The 18,787-nt window shown below is 46.0% G+C and overlaps 1 protein-coding gene across 2 annotated transcripts in view; it reads left to right on the top strand.

Annotated features, from left to right (window-relative positions):
• The window catches only part of PTPRB (protein tyrosine phosphatase receptor type B), a 114,206-nt gene that overhangs the window by 66,977 nt on the left and 28,442 nt on the right, over positions 1–18,787 (top strand). For both annotated transcript variants that reach the window (XM_046013980.1, XM_046013981.1), the window contains 9 exons: positions 289–552; positions 1,322–1,585; positions 3,781–4,050; positions 7,465–7,728; positions 9,589–9,852; positions 10,592–10,873; positions 12,867–13,145; positions 13,649–13,798; positions 15,865–16,108. In XM_046013980.1, coding sequence (XP_045869936.1) covers positions 289–552; positions 1,322–1,585; positions 3,781–4,050; positions 7,465–7,728; positions 9,589–9,852; positions 10,592–10,873; positions 12,867–13,145; positions 13,649–13,798; positions 15,865–16,108 — 2,281 coding nt within the window. The remainder of the gene's footprint in view (positions 1–288; positions 553–1,321; positions 1,586–3,780; positions 4,051–7,464; positions 7,729–9,588; positions 9,853–10,591; positions 10,874–12,866; positions 13,146–13,648; positions 13,799–15,864; positions 16,109–18,787) is intronic.

Below are 18,787 nucleotides of genomic sequence, written 5' to 3' on the forward strand. Positions count from 1 at the left end.
GTGGCATTTAAAGTTCTAGACATCTTGTTTTATCTTATGATTGAGGTCATAATTCATTTTATAATTATATCCTACCAACACTTGGCATAGAAGATTTATGTCAGGAAAAAATTACAATTTTAATAGTTGCTTCCAATTTTTCTCATTTAATTATGCATGAAGTAGTTCAAGTGGTTTATTTGGGGAAGAGAGATGTTTGCCAGTTCCTTGAATGTGATTCATAAATTACTGTGTAGGTAAACTTTGAGCAGTCACTTTCCTGAAGTGTCTTGCCATATTCCTCCCTAGTCCCAGAGCCCGTTAGGGATCTAACATTGCGGAATAGGAGCACTGAAGACCTTCTGGTGACTTGGTCACGAGCTGATGGGGATGTCGACCAATATGAGATCCAGCTGCTCTTCAACGATATGAAAGTATTTCCTCCTTTTCACCTCGTAAATACCGCAACTGAATATCGATTCACCTCCCTGACACCAGGGCGCCAGTATAAAATTCTTGTCTTGACCATCAGTGGAGAAGTACAGCAGTCAGCCTTCATTGAGGGCTTCACAGGTAATTTGAAATGCGACTCTTGAACTTGAGTAGATGTGCTGGTGAATTTAGCATGTTGGGTAGCCAGGCGTTTGGGTTGAGGATTTCAGGGTAAAAGGGATATGGCAAGAAGTGAGGTTATCTTGATGGTGACCATGATGTTGTCCAAGCTGGATTAACAAAAGTAAAGTACTATGTAGGGTAAGAGAAAAAAGCTTTCAGAGAAATAGCACTGGACTAATGTGACTAGCTGGTGCTTGTGAGGCTCACAGATTAAATAAAAATAACTCTGTTGGTTGGGTTTCCTTTGGAACTCCGTTAGGAGTGTTGTTATGTCCGTTAACATTTGTTGACAGTTTACCATGAACCAAACCCACAGCAGAGTGCTTTACATGGACATTTTGTTCAATCCTCACAACTCTGTGGGCTGGTCACTATTACCATAACTGCCATTTTTCTGATGAAGAAACCGAAACTGACAAGAGAGTAAGTAATTTGCCTGTAGTCCCCCAGCTAGTAAATGAGTAAACCAAGACTTGGACCAAGGCAATCTAACTAGCCCCTCGCTCTACTACCGGCAACCTTCATTTCCACTTGCTGGCTTCCATGTCCCTCTAAATTTCCCCAGTCAAATTCAGTTCAGGCAGAAAAGTCCGAGAAAAATGGTATCAATATATGAAAGTGAATTCTTTTAGTACATGCCAACATATAAGAAGCGTGACAATTTTGGTTGAAAATTTCCATAGTTCATTCTCTAAGTGATGACTTTTAAATCTATTTTCCTTTTTAGTTCCAAGCGCTGTCAGAAATATTCACGTCTCTCCCAATGGAGCGACAGATAGCCTGACAGTCAACTGGACTCCTGGTGGAGGGGACGTCGATTCCTACACAGTGTCAGCGTTCAGGCAGAATCAAAAGGTTGAGTCTCAGACAGTCTCCAAACACATCTCGGAGCACACATTCCACAGGCTGGAGTCTGGGGAACAGTACCAGATTGTGATCGCCTCAGTCAGCGGCTCCCTGAAGAACCAGGTAGACACAGTGGGGCGGACAGGTGAGTGCCCTCCTGGAGAAGAGCCAAACTGTTCTCCACAACAGGACAGCAGATGGACTGGCTTAGCTGTTCACAAGTCAAAAACATCCGAAGTCAAAGCCATAATTCAATGTAGTTTCAAGATCCCTTTTCATAGTTTCTTTTTGCATTTTTCTTTTGTAATAGAGATCTTCAGAACAAATGAAAGGTCCTGAAGGGCCATATCATTTGAATAAATTTTCATACTTGCTAAACGATGTAAAAGCTTTAGTTTTAACACATAGACTTCTGTAACTATTTACATCAACTACTTACATGTAAATAGTAAAATTTTATAGAAAATACTATTTTCTATAAAATTTACCCTTCTCAAATTAAAAAAAAAATGAACACCTATGCCATTTACTTCATTTGTTACAAGAATAAGTAACAAATGAAGGAATAATGTGCCTCTTTATGTTAATATTACCAATAATATATTACTTTTAAAACACGAATAAGCTAAAAGCACCTTCTAACTGCCAGGCATTTAAAAATGATCTCGTTACATTAGAAGATGGAGATCATTATTTCCATCTTATAGATGAGGAAAGTAAGGCCCAGAACGCTTATAAAACATTATCAAGGATGCACGTAATAAGATCAAGAGCTATAACTCAAATCTAGGTTTGTCTGGCTCCAAACCTTTTGCCTTCTCTACTGTGGTATAATACTTATCAGGTGCCTTCCGTTCCCATAACCACTCATTTAGCCCTGGATCTGGGCTTCTGTACTGTCCCCTCCTGTGTATCTATTTCATATATGTATCTCTCCAACCATATGCCAAGCACTATGCTAGAAAATGGGAATTCGGTAGCAAAATAGAGCCCCCAACCTCAAGAAGCTTATAGTCTAGTTAAAGAGACAGGGAAATAAAAAGACAATTACAACACGATCACTTCTAAAATAAAAGTAATAATGGGGTGTGTTAGGAGCAAACATGAAGAGCCACGGAAGGGTTCCAGGTAAAAGTAGCATTTAAATAGATGCTAAGAAGTCATCCTGGTGACATGGGTGTTGACTTGGCTCCAGCAGAAAGAACAAAGTCCTGAAGGTGAGAGAAAGCACGGAACATTGAGGACCTACACACGGTGTGGTGTGCTAGAGTAAAGATGAGCCATATGGCCAAGGAAGTAGATGGACCAAATCATGAAGGGCCTTGTATGCCTTGTTAAGGTGTTTAGAATTACGGAGAGCCGTTGAAGGGCCATCTGCATGGGGCTGCCATGAAAATATGCCAGATATAGTGTGGGAGGTGAGGAAGGAAGGGCACTGGTCAATAATGCAGTGAGGGATGATATAGTCCTAGAGGAGTGGTAGTGGACAGAGAAGGGAGAGAAGTGGGTAGATCAAAGAGATAGGAGTTGTAGGACGTGGAAATTACAAGACCCATGTTTGATTATGTGTAGTATAGGAGGGACAACCCACGTTTCTGACTTGCACCAAGGACAATAAGTAGGTATGAGGAGGGAGCTGAGGAGTCCAATTCGGGCCTCTTAAGAACTGGATGGAACATGCAGGGAGAGATGTCATTTGCAAAAATAGAAGAAAGATCTGAACTGCAAGTTTAAATTGGGAGTCGTCACCATATGGGTAACAATTCAAACCATGGGAGTGAATGAGATCTCCTAAGATTATGTAGAATGAGAAAAAAATATAAGCCTGGGACAGAAAATCTTACTAAAAATGATACTACTTTACCTTTCCCATCAGGAGCCATAGTAAAAAAAATTTATTATATACTACTGCTTAGGTCAAGGCTGAAAGCTTTGACTTGAGTTAATCTTGGGAATGAAAGTCTAAACATAATTCCACCATCCAAACTATATTCACTGAATGTAAATTTGTTCAGCATTTTCCACTTTCTAGATACATACATCTGAATCACTTTGCATATTTATCAGAGTCACTTTCACTAATTTTTCTACTTGTTTGACTTCAAGAGCCTGTCTAAAATCAGAGGGGAAAAAATAGAGACTCAAAGCAGGTGTACAGATAATCTAGGCCAAGAAATGCTCTCTCGTAAGGGCACATGGAAAGTGTCCATGCAACGTGAATGAAATGGTGGCAACCTCTTTTCTCTGCAGCTGATTTAAAGTTTTTCTCACCTGCTTTCTCAGTTGGCTTAGCCGAAGTGACAGAAACTGACAGCCCTCGCTTCTCTTCTTCCTCTGCAGTCCCAGCATCTGTCCAGGGAATAATTGCAGACAATGCATACAGCAGTCATTCCTTAACAGTAAGCTGGCAAAGAGCTGCCGGCGTGGCAGAAAGATACGAGATCCTGCTTCTAAACGACAAGGGGATCCTTCTGAGTAACACATCAGAGCCAGCTGCCACCAAGCAGCACAAATTTGAAGAGCTAACGCCAGGAAAGAAATACAAGATACAGATCCTGACTGTCAGTGGAGGGCTCTTCAGCAAGGAAGCCCAGACTGAGGGCCGCACAGGTAATCTGCACAGCTCATCGCTTCGCCCCGGATCCCATCCCTGGGTGCTATTCCTTCAGAGCCGCAGGATCAAAGGGATGAAGCCACACGGGGAGAGGACAGCTATTTCTTGACACGATGGGGATGTTCACTATGATTTATCACTTCCATGTCAGTCAGCCTCTTCACTGGGGGCTCCAGCCTACCCCACTCCAATTTAGATGTATTATTAAAATCTGCTGCCATTGTGATTAGTTACCACCCACTTAGCGACTTCAAACAGCACCAGTTTATTTTCTTAGAGTTCTGGAGGTCAGAAACTGAAAGTGAGTCCTATGGGGCTAAAATCGAGGCTTCAGGTATCAGCAGGACTGTGCTTCTCCTAGATACTTCACGGGGAGATCCTCTCCTTGCCCTTTTCAGCCTCCAGAGGCCACTCACATTCCTTGGCTCATGCCCCCTTCCAGCAATAGCATCGTTCCAACCTCTGTGTGTGTCGCCATATCTTCTTCTCTACTCTTCTGCTTCCCCCTTCCATCTTTTCAGGACTCTCGTGATTACATTGGTCACCACCCGGACAATCCAGCCTAAGCTCCCTGCCTGGAGATACTTACCTTAATCACATCTATAAGGTCCCCTTTGCCACATAAGGTAACATATTCCCAGGTTCTGGGGATTAGGACATGGACATCTCTGGGGGTCGTTGTTCAGACAACAACCCTGGTCTGATGGCTTACTCATTAAGGAGCTCTGTCTGAAAGGGAGGGGGGTGATGCTGACAGAAACATGAAGATGAACTTGGCATGCTTTGTCCTGGAGGAGCTGGCTGACTGGTGGGGAAGACAGACACACAGACAAAGGATGACGATACGTTGTGATAAGGACAGTATAGAAGAAAGGAATATCCAACATCAAGAAGAGTGTGGAAGTCGGGTGGAATTGGGAGGTCTTCATAAAAATGGACCTTTCAGTACTATCCTGAAAGATGAAATAATTCTGCACGTGGAAAGAAGGTAGAAAGAAACCCAGTGCGGAGATACGGTCCTTTGGCAAGACTGGGAGGTGTGAGAAGGACCAGTGAGGAGCCACGGGTGGGTCTGAAGTGGGGGTGGCATGAAGAGAGGTGAGGCCGGGGGAGCAGACTGAAGCCAGGTTAGAGAGTACCTGGCATACCTTCCTCAGGAATTTATTTTTCCTTATAAGCTGTGAGGAGACCATACAAGGTTTTCAGCCAGAGAGTGAGTGTTTTGTAATAAAAATTTGCACCTTAAAAAAGATCAATCAGATGGCCATGGGGAATAGATTGAATGGAGAAGAGACTCCCTCATTAAATCATTTATCACTGAGCACCTACTATGTGCTAGGCGCCTTTCTAAATGCTGGATACACAGAAGTGAGGAAAATAAGCCTGATGGTCATGAAGCTCATATTCTAGTAGGAAAGAAAGGCAACAAACACAATAAATAAGTCAAGAGTGTAGTAGGTTAGATGGTTAGATAGGTTAGATGGTTAGATGGTAGTGAATGCCAAAGAGAAAATTAAATCAGGAAAGTGGGGTAGCAAGTGTTAGAGGCTTACAATTTTGGACAGTACAGTTCTCAGAGGTGTTGTCGAGAAGGTGATAACTGAACAGACATCTGAAAGAAAGGGAGAAAGGGCTATGTTGGTATTTGGGGGAAGAATATCACCACACAGAGCAAACAGTGAGGCAGAGACTCAAGCAAGAGTGTGTCTGGCCTGTTGGACTGGTTAAAGAGACCAGTATAGCTGGAGCAGAGTGAGAACAAAGTTGGGGGATGTGATCAGAAAGGTAGTTGGGGTCATAAAATGATTGCAGTTGTAGAAATGATAAGGGTCAAAAGCTAAACCACCACAGAGGCCCTGATGAAGAATTGTAGGTTTAGTCAAGAACTATTTCTACATGAGATAAGATGGCACTTGGTATCTGAGTAGAGTACGGGAGGAAGAACAGAAGATTCCGGAGCGGCCACCTGGGGTATCTGGTAGAAGATGATGCCATTAATTGAGATAAGAGAAGTAGGAGGAGGCCGTGTCAAGGAGAAATGGACAGGGTTCAGCTGCATACTGAGTTTGAGATGTCTGAATGACTTACAGCAAGGGATGATCACGGGTAATTGAAAATATGGCCCAAGCTCGGAAGAGTGAGCTGGAGATAAATATTTGGGCAAAAATTCCAGTTAAATCCATGTCTTAGTCTGTTTAGACTGCAATAAGAAATAATACCATAAACTGGGTGGCTTAAACCACAAACTTGTATTTCCCATGGGTCTAGAGCCTGGAAGTCCAAGGTCAAGTCACCAGCAGATTCAGGGTCCATTGGGGGCCATTTCCTGGATCATGGTTGGCATCTTCTTGCGGTGTTCTCACATGGTAGAAGGACATGAGAGCTCTCCAGTGTCTCTTCTGTAAGGGCACTACCCCCATTCATGAGGGCTTCACCCTCATGACCTAACCACCTCCCCGTGGCCACATCCCCAGTACCATCCCCTTGGGGGTCAGGTTTCAACACATGAATTTGGGGGTGGAAGGGACATAAACATTCAGACTATAGCAATCCATGAAGCGAATGAGACTGGGTGCTCAGCTTGTGTTACAGAACGTGCAGAGGACAAAGGATGGAATGATGGGAGAGAGCAGCTTTTAAGGAGAAAGCACAAGAGGAAGTATTTAGAGCAGAGGGAGGAGAACCCAGGAGAGACCAAGGCAGGCGTCCAGTTGTGTCCCACTGGTAGCCGAAGACTTCCGCGTTATCAGGCAGCCCCTGTGCAAACAGTTGGGTAGCCGGTCACTTCTGAGGGCTCTTGATCACTTTGCCAGTGGGTGCCACTGAAGGCCGAGAGGGTCGAATCCCAAGGTCAATCTTTTTTTTTTTTAAATGACTTTGGTTTTTCTCTTGCTTCCCTTTCCTCGACCCCTGAATCGAATCTCCTTCCGCCCACTTCTCTTTCTCTCCCACTTCTCTTCCCTCCCTGCTGCCCTCACCTCCATGGGCCATTCCTTAGCTTTTAGATGGCATTCAGAGATGTGTGTTTCGTTTTGTTTTGTTTTTTTAAATTTCTGATCTAACTCTTAGTGTTAGGAAAACATTGAGTCACACAAGTCAGATTAACATTTATTTCAGACCCAAAAAATGTCTTTGAAGATCATTTCCCCTTACTGGTTTTTCTGTGTTCTCACTCTTTGTTTTGGGGGGTTTTTTGGTTTTGATTTTGTTTTTTTCGTTAACAGTTTCAGCATCAGTCATGCACAAAATTCAGTCTTCTTTGTTTTGGGGTCTCCATGAAGTTGATATTTTCTGAAGGCAGAGACAATGTGTTTTGGGCTGCTGTGCAGTGTGTTCCTGCTGTCATCGGGCCTGGGCTGTGTTGGTGGCATGCCAAAACTCAGTCTCACTGTCTGGCTCAACATTTGCAGTCCCTGCCGCTGTCACCAACCTGAGGATCACAGAGAACTCCACCAGACACCTGTCCTTCAGCTGGACCACCTCAGAAGGGGAGCTCAACGGGTACAATATCTTTCTGTACAACCCAGATCGAACGCTTCAGGAGAGAGCTCAGGTTGACCCACAAGTCCAGAGCTTCTCTTTCCAGAACCTGCTGCAAGGCCGAATGTACAAAATGGTGATCGTAACTCACAGTGGGGAGCTGTCTAATGAGTCTTTCATATTCGGTCGAACAGGTAAGGCCCGGATCCAACCAAGCAGGAATGTAGAGCGGGGAAATTGTCTCAGTATTCACTGGCTTTTCCGTGATGTGTCCTTCGTTTTCTATTCTATACATGGCCTAGCTCTATATGAACTTGGTGATCTTCAGGCTTTTTGACCCTAAACCAGACCTTTGATTCTGTACCAGAATAGCTTTGGCCCTGCCTTTTGCTCTGTTGCCACCACTTGTAGACTTCATAGGGTTTGGTGCAAAAATGAATCTGGCTCCTCTTTGTGCCAGCTAACCACCACAAGAGGTTGTAGCCCACTGTGGCTCCATTCAAGCCGTTCCCCTTGGGAAACTTCCACATGCATGGAGTGGAGGGCAGGTCTGGAGAAGGGCCACTGTGGAAAGGACCAAGCCATGAGTGCTCCGTGACACAGCACAGCATGAACTGAACACAAAGAATTGCAGGAAAAGGAGAGAGAGAGAGAGAGAAAGAGAGAGACATCTCTCTGGGCTGCCAATAAGAAACGGAATTGACTCTTTTCCCATAATTTGAGCTCATTGTCTTATCGTTCTATTCAGTTATTTTTTTTCACATCTGATGATAGTTTTTGAGTGCTTTCTATGCCACGTGGGGCTCACTGCTGGACAATGACCGTGAACGGTGCTGATGAGGCCCCCGACCCACTGAGCCCACCTAAGCGTGGGGCTGGGGGGGGGTGGGCACAGGGGAGAGGGGGCAGACAGCAGATTTTTGAGGGAGATGACTTGGGAACACCCTTGAGTCTAAGAAAGAAAAAAAAACAGCATGCTATGACAGAGAGACTTGACAGGACAAGATACTACTTTCGACAGAGAAAGCATTTCAGCTGAGCCCTGCAGGTGAGGGGAGCCGTGGGAGAACGCATCCCAGGCGCCCAATAGAAGATCTTGGTGTGTTTGGGGAAGGAAATGAAAACGAGCAACAGATCCAGATCGGCCTAGAGCCTGAGTAGAATTGCCTCTGTGCTACCATTTCCAGGGCCATCTGCCCTCTGCACATCTTCCCTTCTCCGCTCATTAATGTTTAAAGTTCCTCCATCAAGAGTCAAGAGTCTACACTCTCTGGAGAAGAACAAAGCTTACATACCCACGGGACAGGTGCCAGTGTGACTAAGTTACACAGTGGTAGACATGACAGTTAGCACACTTCTCCCAAGTGAGGCTTGACTGATATAGTTTGGGTAGGAAAGAGCTGAGGGAACTGAGAGCCTACGAGAGGGTAGAGGGGAAGCAGAGACACCCAGAGGGTGGTGGGAGAGGGGCCTGGGTGAGATGGGCCAGCTTGGAAGGAGTTGGGACCTTCTGTGAACACTTTCAGGCCTTTCACAGGCTAAGTTATAAACTGTGTGACCAGTTTTAATAAATCATTTCTGAAGATCTCATTTTAGATGTTTATCAGACTACATGTAGCAAGCATACAGAAGTCACCACCTGTGGTGGTGGTTTTTTTTTTTTTTTAAGATTTTTATTATTTATCTGAGAGAGAGAGCAAGAGAGAGAGCATAAGCCAGGGGGAGGGGCAGAGGGAGAAGCAGACTCCCCACTGAGCAGAAGCCCAATGTGGGCCTCAATCCCAGGACCCTGGGATCATGAACTGAGAGAAAGGCAGACGCTTAACCACTCACTGAGCCACCCGTGCACCCCTGTGGTGGTTCTTTTTATTTTCATTTGTACCACAGCTCTAGACTACACGCCCCTAAACCCACACCCTGAAATACAGGCCAGATCTGACTCCACAGTTGGGACTACTCACCTATGTGCCCAACATCATTCATATCCTCACCTGTAGGCCAAATGCCTTTGTTTCTAACTCTCGTTCTTAGTAAAGGCTTTCACTGTGTTTAAGTCCCAGCTTCCGTGAGTAACCTCAGAGGATCCAACAGGAACATGACAGACAGTCTCTGGTTCAGCTGGAATCCCGCCTCTGGGGACTTTGACTTTTATGAGCTGATCCTCTACAACCCAAATGGCACAAAGAAGGAGAACTGGAGAGACAAGGGCCTGACCGAATGGCGTTTCCATGGCCTTGTTCCCGGAAGGAAGTACACCCTGTGTGTGGTAACTCACAGTGGGGACCTCAGCAACAAGCTCACGGGGGAGAGCAGAACAGGTAAAAAACCCAGTTGCCAAAGACTAGTATTGATGGGACACATTTGAGTTACAGTTTTCGTAAGAAAAAGGGATATCAGTAATGGTGTGCCATGTGGTAGCTCCTGAACTTGGAAAGGCACTATGGTACAGTGGATAAAGGAAACACACCTTATCCACAAACATACCACGGAAGAACTAGGAATATGATCTAGGTCCTTAGCTTAGCTCTGCCACTTACCCATGTGAAGCTAGTAATGTCCCTGAGCATCTCTAAGTCTCAGTTTTCTTATCTGTAAAATGGGGATAATCATATACATCATCATTGTGTTGCCATGAGCACTGCTTTCTAAATATTTTATTTCCTGGGTGTATGCAGACAATATTAGTCTGAATGCCACCCTGGGATCAATGAACAAGGCTTTCTGGATGTAACTGTCAGTGGACTGTAGCCCTCACACCTCAGAAATCTAATGGAACCAGTACACACTTGTAACCCATTCAGGGCCCACTCCTGTTCCACAGTATTCCAGTAAGGAAACTCTGGTTATGAAAATTGAAGGAAATGTGCATTAAACATTTGAGGAGAGGACCTAACGCATAGTAAACACTACAGATAGAAGCTTCTGTTTAGGTTTTCATAGTACCTCTTCCTACAAAGTACGTTGACGTATGTCTGACATCCCTCAGCTGTCTTACCTGCATATGTTATGGCGTAGACATGTTATGTGATTTTTTTTTTCATGTTCTCCTACATACAGCCCCAACTCCTCCCAGTCTTATGTCATTTGCTGATGTTACAAACACATCCTTGGCCATCACCTGGAAGGGGCCACCAGACTGGACAGACTACGATGACTTTGACCTGCAGTGGTCCCCCAGAGATGCAATCACGGTCTTCAACCCCTATAGCAACAGGAAATCAGAAGGACGCATCATATATGGTCTTCGTCCAGGGAGATCCTATCAATTTAGCGTCAAGACTGTCAGTGGCGACTCCTGGAAAACCTATAGCAGACCGATATTTGGATCCGTGAGGACAAGTACGACATGTTTATTACTCTTGGTTCTCAGATGGAGGGAGGGGGAAGTAGGTATTCCGATATCTTATTCCAGTGAGGCGTGGCTTAAATCCACATTTTTACTTGGGATTGGTTAGATGTGAATTCAAGCAGAAGTCAACATAGACTTGTTCATTCCTTCAACATTAATAACAGTGGACAATAAAGAAACGATATCTCCCTCATGGAGCTTGCGGTTCAGTGGGAGGTGTGAGGAAAGAAGTATTTGGCTCTCTAGAAACTCGTGGTAGGGGCATCTAACCCAGTACAAGAGAGCTTGCTGGAAGAAGCAGTCTCTAAACCAAAACCTAAGGAAAGAGTAAGATTCACCAGGTATATATGGGGAAAGAAGTAGAGAATATTCTAGGTAGAGAATAAAATATTTCAAGATCAGGCGGGACAGAGGAGCTGAAAGTAGTTGACCAGAGCGTAAAAGGTGAGGATTAGGAGAGACAATGGTCAGCTTTTAAAACTAATTATTTATCAAGACTTTTGACTCCTGGAATGAGATCGAGTGGTCTAGACCTAGATTTTCAAGTCCTATTCAAGAGCCTGAAGCCTCCTAAATTCCTAGGGACAGGGGACAAGGAAAAGGAAGTCTCAGGGAAGTCACCCCAGCAGAGCATCCCTGACCCCCACCAAGTCACACTTAAAACATAGGACCAGAGCCCCTCTGATTTAACATATTGGGGAACTGAGGAACAAAATGTTCCTCTAAAAAAATTCCCTAAAAATTGGGGAACTTTGAAATGGCTTAGTTGCAAAAATTCAAATTTAAAGGCTATGTATCAAAATCATACAGTTTAGCTTCATCGGATGTAATTAGAGATAGAGGTCATGTCGCCTGTCGGGGAGGCCTAGAGTTTGGTTAGTAACCTGCGCAGTCAGGTCGGCTAGGTGCTTATCTGTCATACTGTATCTCTTACTCCTTGTAGAGTCATGCACAACAACCCCTGAGATCATGATCGCTCTTCATTGAGTCCCTACTGGGTTGGGCACTGTCTCAGGCCGGAGAAACTGACTGACCATGAGCACAGGGGTGGAAGAGCATGGTGTATAAAGGGAACCATGAGCAGTTACTGAACTGGAAAATGGCTTGTGAACAGGGAAGGCAGAGAATGGAAGCGGGGGGCGGGGGGTGGGATGGGGGGACAGAGCCAGGGCCTAGAAGGTAACAAGGAAACAATGCCATGTTTTAATTTTCTCATAAGAGCTGGCTTTTATTGAGCAATTACTATACCAGACACAGATTTTTAGGTGGCTGTGCCTGGTTCAACTCAATGACCCATTACAGTCCCCACAGGAAGTAGGTTCTCCTAACTTTCCCACTTTACAAATGTGGCACAGACACGGCAAGTAACTTGCTCAAGAAGCCACACCTGGTAAACAGAATCTGAATTCAGGCAGGCCGAGCTGCCCTTCTAACCTGCTGGCTACTCAGCCCCAACTTCCACCTGATTTCTGCCCCTGAATTTTAGTGCGGACGCTGTATTTAGTGTGTATTGTGTTTCTGATCACACGGGCACCGGATGATGTTTTAAAAGGACAGCATTTTAATTTTTAGTGGCTCTCAGAGTGTGGTCTGGGAAGTAAAAATTCCTTGGGAGATCCTTAAGAATTTCTTTCTTTCTTTCTTTCTTTTTAAGATTTTATTTATTTATTTGACAGAGAGAGAGATCACAAGGAGGCAGAGAGGTAGACAGAGAGAGAGGGGGAAGCAGGCTCCCTGCTGAGCAGAGAGCCTGATGCGGGGCTCGATCCCAGGACCCTGAGACCAGGGCCTGAGCTAAAAGCAGAGGCTTAACCCACTGAGCCACCCAGGTGCCCCAAGAATTTTTTTCTTTCTTGAAAAGCAATCCAAGTAAGTCTTGAGACTTATTAATGTAGATCTCACAGCACACTGGGCCCAAAGGAACTGAGGAAAAAAAAAAAGTCTCCCTGAGTTGTAACGTGTCTGTCCCTCTCTGCCCTGTAGAGCCAGACAAGATTCAAAACCTGCACTGCCGGCCTCAGAACTCCACGGCCATCGCCTGCTCTTGGATCCCTCCTGACTCTGACTTTGACGGGTATAGCATTGAATGTCGGAAAATGGACACTCAGGAAGTTGAGTTTTCCAGAAAGCTGGAGAAAGAGAAATCTCTCCTCAACATCATGATGCTCGTGCCCCATAAGAGGTACCTGGTGTCCATCAAGGTTCAGTCGGCCGGCATGACCAGCGAGGTGGTGGAAGACAGCACCATCACCATGATAGACCGTAAGTGTTTCTGGAGGTGATGCACGTAGCTCACCTCCCTGGGGAGCCAGACCTGGGGTCCCTTGCAAGAGCGAACGGGAGAGCCTCCAGGCTGCGGAGACGTTTTTCCGTGTGTAGGTGAAGCATCCCGGCAGGAAACGATTTAAACAGTCTTCAAGCACTTTGAGTGTTTCAAGACGACACTTGGCCTGATGGAGCTGGAGGTATCACGGGGCTTTTAGGCAATTCGGCGGTACAGCGTCAGGAAATCCTCCCCTCTCATTATGTTTAATGTGCCTCTGGCAAATCACGTCCTCTGCTTCCCTCCAGGAGAGGAGAAGGAGGGTTTTTTTGATTGTAAGTTTTAAACACACACACACACACACACACACACACACACACCCAGAGACGCCCAGAGACACACACCCCGATGTAGGGGAGTGGAGACCCTCGTGTCCCTGATCGTCGTGTATATGGACAAGCGGAGTCCTGACTCCCCTGGGTTCCTTCTCCATCCTTTCCAGGGCCCCCTCCTCCACCGCCGCACATTCGGGTGAATAAAAAGGACGTGCTGATTAGCAAATCTTCCATCAACTTCACTTTCAACTGCAGCTGGTTCAGCGACACCAACGGAGCTGTCAAGTACTTCACGGTGGTCGTGAGGGAGGCGGACGGTAAGTGATCACCGACTCTGCTTGGTCAGAGGTCACCTGGATGCCGGGCGATGTCCGCAAAACCTGCTCAAAGGCCCGTTCAGCAGCAGAGCCTGTTATTCACCGGATTTAGCTACGGAATGGGTGAATGATAATAGTAGCAACCGCAACCATAGCATAAATAGCCTCAAGTAGGGATGTCGGGGCTCGCTGGAAGAGCCCTGGCTCCGCGGTGACCCCCAGAGCCTTCTCCAGGGCTCACTCAGTGCTGATGGCTCCTTCTTGGCTCTGCTGTCAAGTAGCCACGTACTTCCGCGTCTTCCCTGCTCCGATCTCCAACAGCCCAAGGAAGCACATGCTCCAGACCACCCACCGATTCACAGAAAACACTCAAGAGCTAAAAAGAGGGAAAAGATCCTGAAAGGCAGTCTTCCTTTCTCTCTACTGAATTTTCAACAGTAAATTTCATTTTCTCATCAACGAAATTATTCGCCATCTACCCCATTCCTACAGGCCAGGCAGATACTAGGTAAGAGTTGTAGCAACGTTGCGTACAACCTCAAGTACGATTTCTTGGAGCTTCTTATATTGGCCTTTGTGAAACCGTCTCGAGGAGTGTCGTGTTTGCCACGGAGGCCTTGTGCCCGCTTCCTCCAAAACGTGTGTGTGTGCGCGGCGGCATCGTATATTTGACGTGCCTTAGATTTTCCAAAATTGTTTAAGGTGTTACACACCCCTGGCTCTTTTAACCCCTTTGTGGGCGGTGAGAAACTTTAAACCTGATTAGCGCTGGAGCGGGTCCTAGGCTAGATAGGATTTTAGTCTCACGGGATAGCTAAGCGTCTGTGTGCCTTGACGTTTTAATTGTACTGAAGTTGGTTATGCAAAATTAATTAAATAATATCAAGCGTCAGGGGTGCATCCCAGATGTCCTTACATCTCACAAATAGGTATATTTACTTATATCTACAGATAAGGATTTAAGAGAGAAACCTGCGAACTATGCAGAGATTGTTAGATTTGATGACCATGCAGTGGAGATAATGGTTTCCTACATGAATGTAAGGCAGTGACCAAAAGGAAGCCACACCCCAGCAGGCAGCCTTGTGTTCTGCAGCCTTGTGGGTTTCAATTATTGATGTTCCCTGGAGATGGGCTGTGCTCCCCTGGCGATCTAAGATAACAGTCCGTCTCCTATAAATGTCAATCATAGCATATATGTTCATCCCAAAGGCAACATTCTGTTTCATTTACTGTCAAAAGGTAATATTTCCAAGACCCACTCATTTTGAACAAGTTTTATTAAACAAGAGTCCAGAATGAGATGAACCCCTTCAAAATCATCCCTTGAAGTGCGTGGTTAATGGTGTTCTATCTCCATAATATTTATCTTCCTAATTATGCCTTCCTCCAGCCAACGTCAAAACGAGTTTATGGTGCCAAAACACACAGCAAGCTGGGGCAAGTTCTGGGAAGCATGTTGCAGGAGGGGCCAAATTCAAGCCAGGATTAAACTGTACTCAAGATAACAGAGAGCAGTGCGGGGAGCTGTGATCGGACAGGGTGTGGCACAGGGAGCGTGCCTGCGGGTGACTGCTCTGGCCTTGAACTTGATTTTTCTTATCTCTTCCCTATTTCCTAGGTCAGGAGGATTTCCTTATTAGCTCAGCTACAACGGTCATTGGCAAGGCCGAGAGCTTATTGAGTGGGTTGACTCTCCCAGTGGGGAGTGGCCAACTTTCGGGAGGTCTGGAACACATCTACCATCTGATGCAATGAGTTAACTACCCAAACTCACATGTTTTATTTCCTAGAAATATGATGGTGTGTGTCTGTGTCTCTATATATAAATCCACGTGTGTGTGTATTAAATGTTGTACATACGTACTTTTTAATTTTTACTTTAAAAGAAGTGGATTAAAATTAATTTCATTAGGAGACTTTCACAGCATCCTTCAGGATCAAAGTGTCTGCCCTTTGGAGCTGACCGGAGATGGTGGGAGAGGGGAGGCAGACTTAGAAGCCTAGGGGGAGATCCCTGAGGTCACGAGGAAGCCAGCAGCTCACCGTGGGTTTTCTCCCCACAGGCAGTGATGAGTTGAAGCCAGAACAGCAGCACCCTCTGCCCTCCTACCTAGAGTACAGACACAACGCCTCCATCCGGATGTATCAGACCGATTACTTTGCCAGCAAGTGTGCGGAAAGTCCCGACAGCAACTCCAAGAGTTTTAACATTAAGCTGGGAGCAGAGATGGAGAGCCTGGGTGGAAAATGTGATCCCAATCAGCAAAAGTTCTGTGACGGGCCACTGAAGCCACGCACTGCCTACAGGTTAGACGTATTACCTTCATTTTGCAAGAAGAGACAAGATGCGGGACAGGGGGCTCAGCTGTCTGGGCGTCTGATGCATCCGAGCTCTGGCAGATTACTAACCAGCACTACCACAGTGCTGTGCGTGTTCCTGGGTAGTTTATAAAGGGGTTCCTGACTCCATTCATGGGTGATGTGTAAAGAAGGCCTTTGGCATTGTGCAAAAGTTCCAATCCATTATACGAAGATCGTTCTTTCTCCTCACACTTCTTTAGCACAAATCAAACAATTTATTTACTATGTTAATGACTGTAAAAGTGTCCAAACAGAAAGATGGAGTTTAGGGAGACCCAAGAAAGATGAAGTTTCATCTTCTACTTTTAGTGAGGGCTGACATTACACTTACTTATTTATCTTCTAAGGCACAAAAAGATGAAAGCGCTCTTTGGTCCAGACAGAACTCTCAAAGGAAATGGCCCAGAGAACATTACTGCAGCCAACAGGCCCTTCCCGCCATTGGAACTGGCAGTGCCCTTGGCCTGCACTGTGCTCCCCGAAAGCAAGTATAAGCAGAGGACACAGCATCCCCAACCAGAGTCCTCAAGAAAAAGAGACTCTCGGCTGCCATCTTGGATATAAGCTATAAGCATCCAAGATCAGTGCTTCTCTCTTGGGTGTTGGCGGAGCTGACATCTGGTTGGCATGGTGGTCCATCAGATTCTCTGTGGCCAGTGTCTACTCTGATTAGTCAGTGCCCAGGGCTTGTTGACTCTTAATGTATTTTGAATATCAGCCCTGAGTCTCCCCAGAGACTTTCCTACAGGCCCCAACCGGAGACGCTGACAACATGGTATCACACGTGGGAGCATTCTTAGCCCCTCCCTGGAATCAACATGGGCAGGCTGAGAGTTTTCCTAAACCAGAGGACTCATCTTGGGCAAGAACTTGAGCTATACCTCTGCCCCGGGCTCACCACAGAAATGCTGTTGCCACCCCAGCCAAGGTCGGCATCTCCAGAGTAAACACACACAAACTTATTCATGATGTTCACTTCAAGAGAGCATATGAGCCTCCCTAAAGAGTGGAGAGCTCAGACAGAGCAAAGGAGAAATATAAGAGAGATTGGAATGAGGGAATCTCTCAGTTTCCGTAAGAATCAAGAGATGCCTCAGCTTCTTGGTCACACTGGCTCCAGGAAATTTGAGCAGAAGTCTCCCAAGGGCTCTATTCAGTTTGTGAGTTGGCCAGTGGAGGCTGATTTCTGTTTGTTTGCTCTGAAAGAGAAGGAGAAAAGATGGTTCATTGTTCCATTTAAGAGAGGGACCATGCGAAGCTATAGGTGGCCCTGCGCCCTTCTCTCCCCAGCACATTCCTTTCCATCCCTAACAACTGCCCAGGCCTGGGAGATCCCGCCTGGAGCCCACTTAGCCATGTGACCTCGGAAATGGCATTCCAATTCCCAAGCCCTCTCTTCTCTCATCTGCGAAGCAACACAGGGTCTTCTAGATTAAGGTCTTCCAGTGGTCCCCATTCACTTCCAAGAGTAAGCGAAGATTCCGGAGCAGGGCACAGAAAGCACCCTCCCCCACCTCCCACCATCTGCCTCCTGCCTGCCCCTCCTGCTTTGCCTCCCACCATCTGCGGAAAGTACACCCTGCCTTTTGCTAGCCCTCACTTGGAGTTCCTTTAAATATGACAGGCCTCTCTTAGACCTCTGAGCTCCCACACGTTCTTTTCACTCTGTTTGGCATGGTCTCCCCTCCTTTGACTGGCTGGTGCATCCCCTCATACAGTTCAGAAGCCAGCTCAGCCCTCATCGAGCCCCACATTTACCCCCCAGCAACCCATGAGCCCATTAGCCCGCACTGAGCAGGTGGCCCGCGCTCAAATTCCGCAGCAGCACTCAGACCCTCCATCCCTCCAGCCCTCCACTCAACAGCATCTTTTAGCTTCTTTTACTCTTCTTACATCTTTTACTCTTCACCAGACTACGAGAGTTCACAGTCTATTAGAGGAGAAAAACAATGTGGCAAGGACCTGGCCCCCAAGAGATGCTCATTCAGTGTTTGTGAACAAATAAGGGAACGAGCTAAGTTGCACTATGAACAGTTACACATTCTTATTACACCTTAACCAACTCATGCCATCCTCATTTGCTTTCTAGAACACAACTTTCCAGTATTTCTCCACATTTGGTTCAGTCCGGTGAAAAACGTGCCGGGCAAATAATGCTTGATAAGATGAGGCATAGCCTTTCAAAGTCGAGGGAACTATAGGCTAAGCCGTCTCCTGTGTGGCAGCTGACCCCTAGCTTAGTGCAGCCAGAATTCTGCTATCTCAAGATGGTGATCGCCACAGTGACCCTCAGTGCTGTCAGGCATCTTTTTTTCCGGAGAGAATAGGTAGACAGGAGAGAACATGGGGCAGGAGCAGGGGGAAGCGGGGGGGAATAGGATTGAAAAGAAATGGGAAATGCTGGGTTTAGCTGCATTGCAAATTTATTATGTCAACGAATGTAATGTCTTCCCATTTATTACTGGGTTCCTATTACGTGGGTGCATAATTAACGTCATTCCATATGGGAAGAGAAAGGGCAGATCATGATGGGTGGGAGGCAGTTTAGAGGTTAGCAAAGTGCTGATCTGGTTTTGTTTCTATTCTAGATAGAATAGCAATGTGACCCCGAGCGGGTAGTCAGCT

Source organism: Meles meles, chromosome 7 (assembly GCF_922984935.1).
Source record: "Meles meles chromosome 7, mMelMel3.1 paternal haplotype, whole genome shotgun sequence".
In the NCBI taxonomy this organism is placed as follows: domain Eukaryota; kingdom Metazoa; phylum Chordata; class Mammalia; order Carnivora; family Mustelidae; genus Meles; species Meles meles.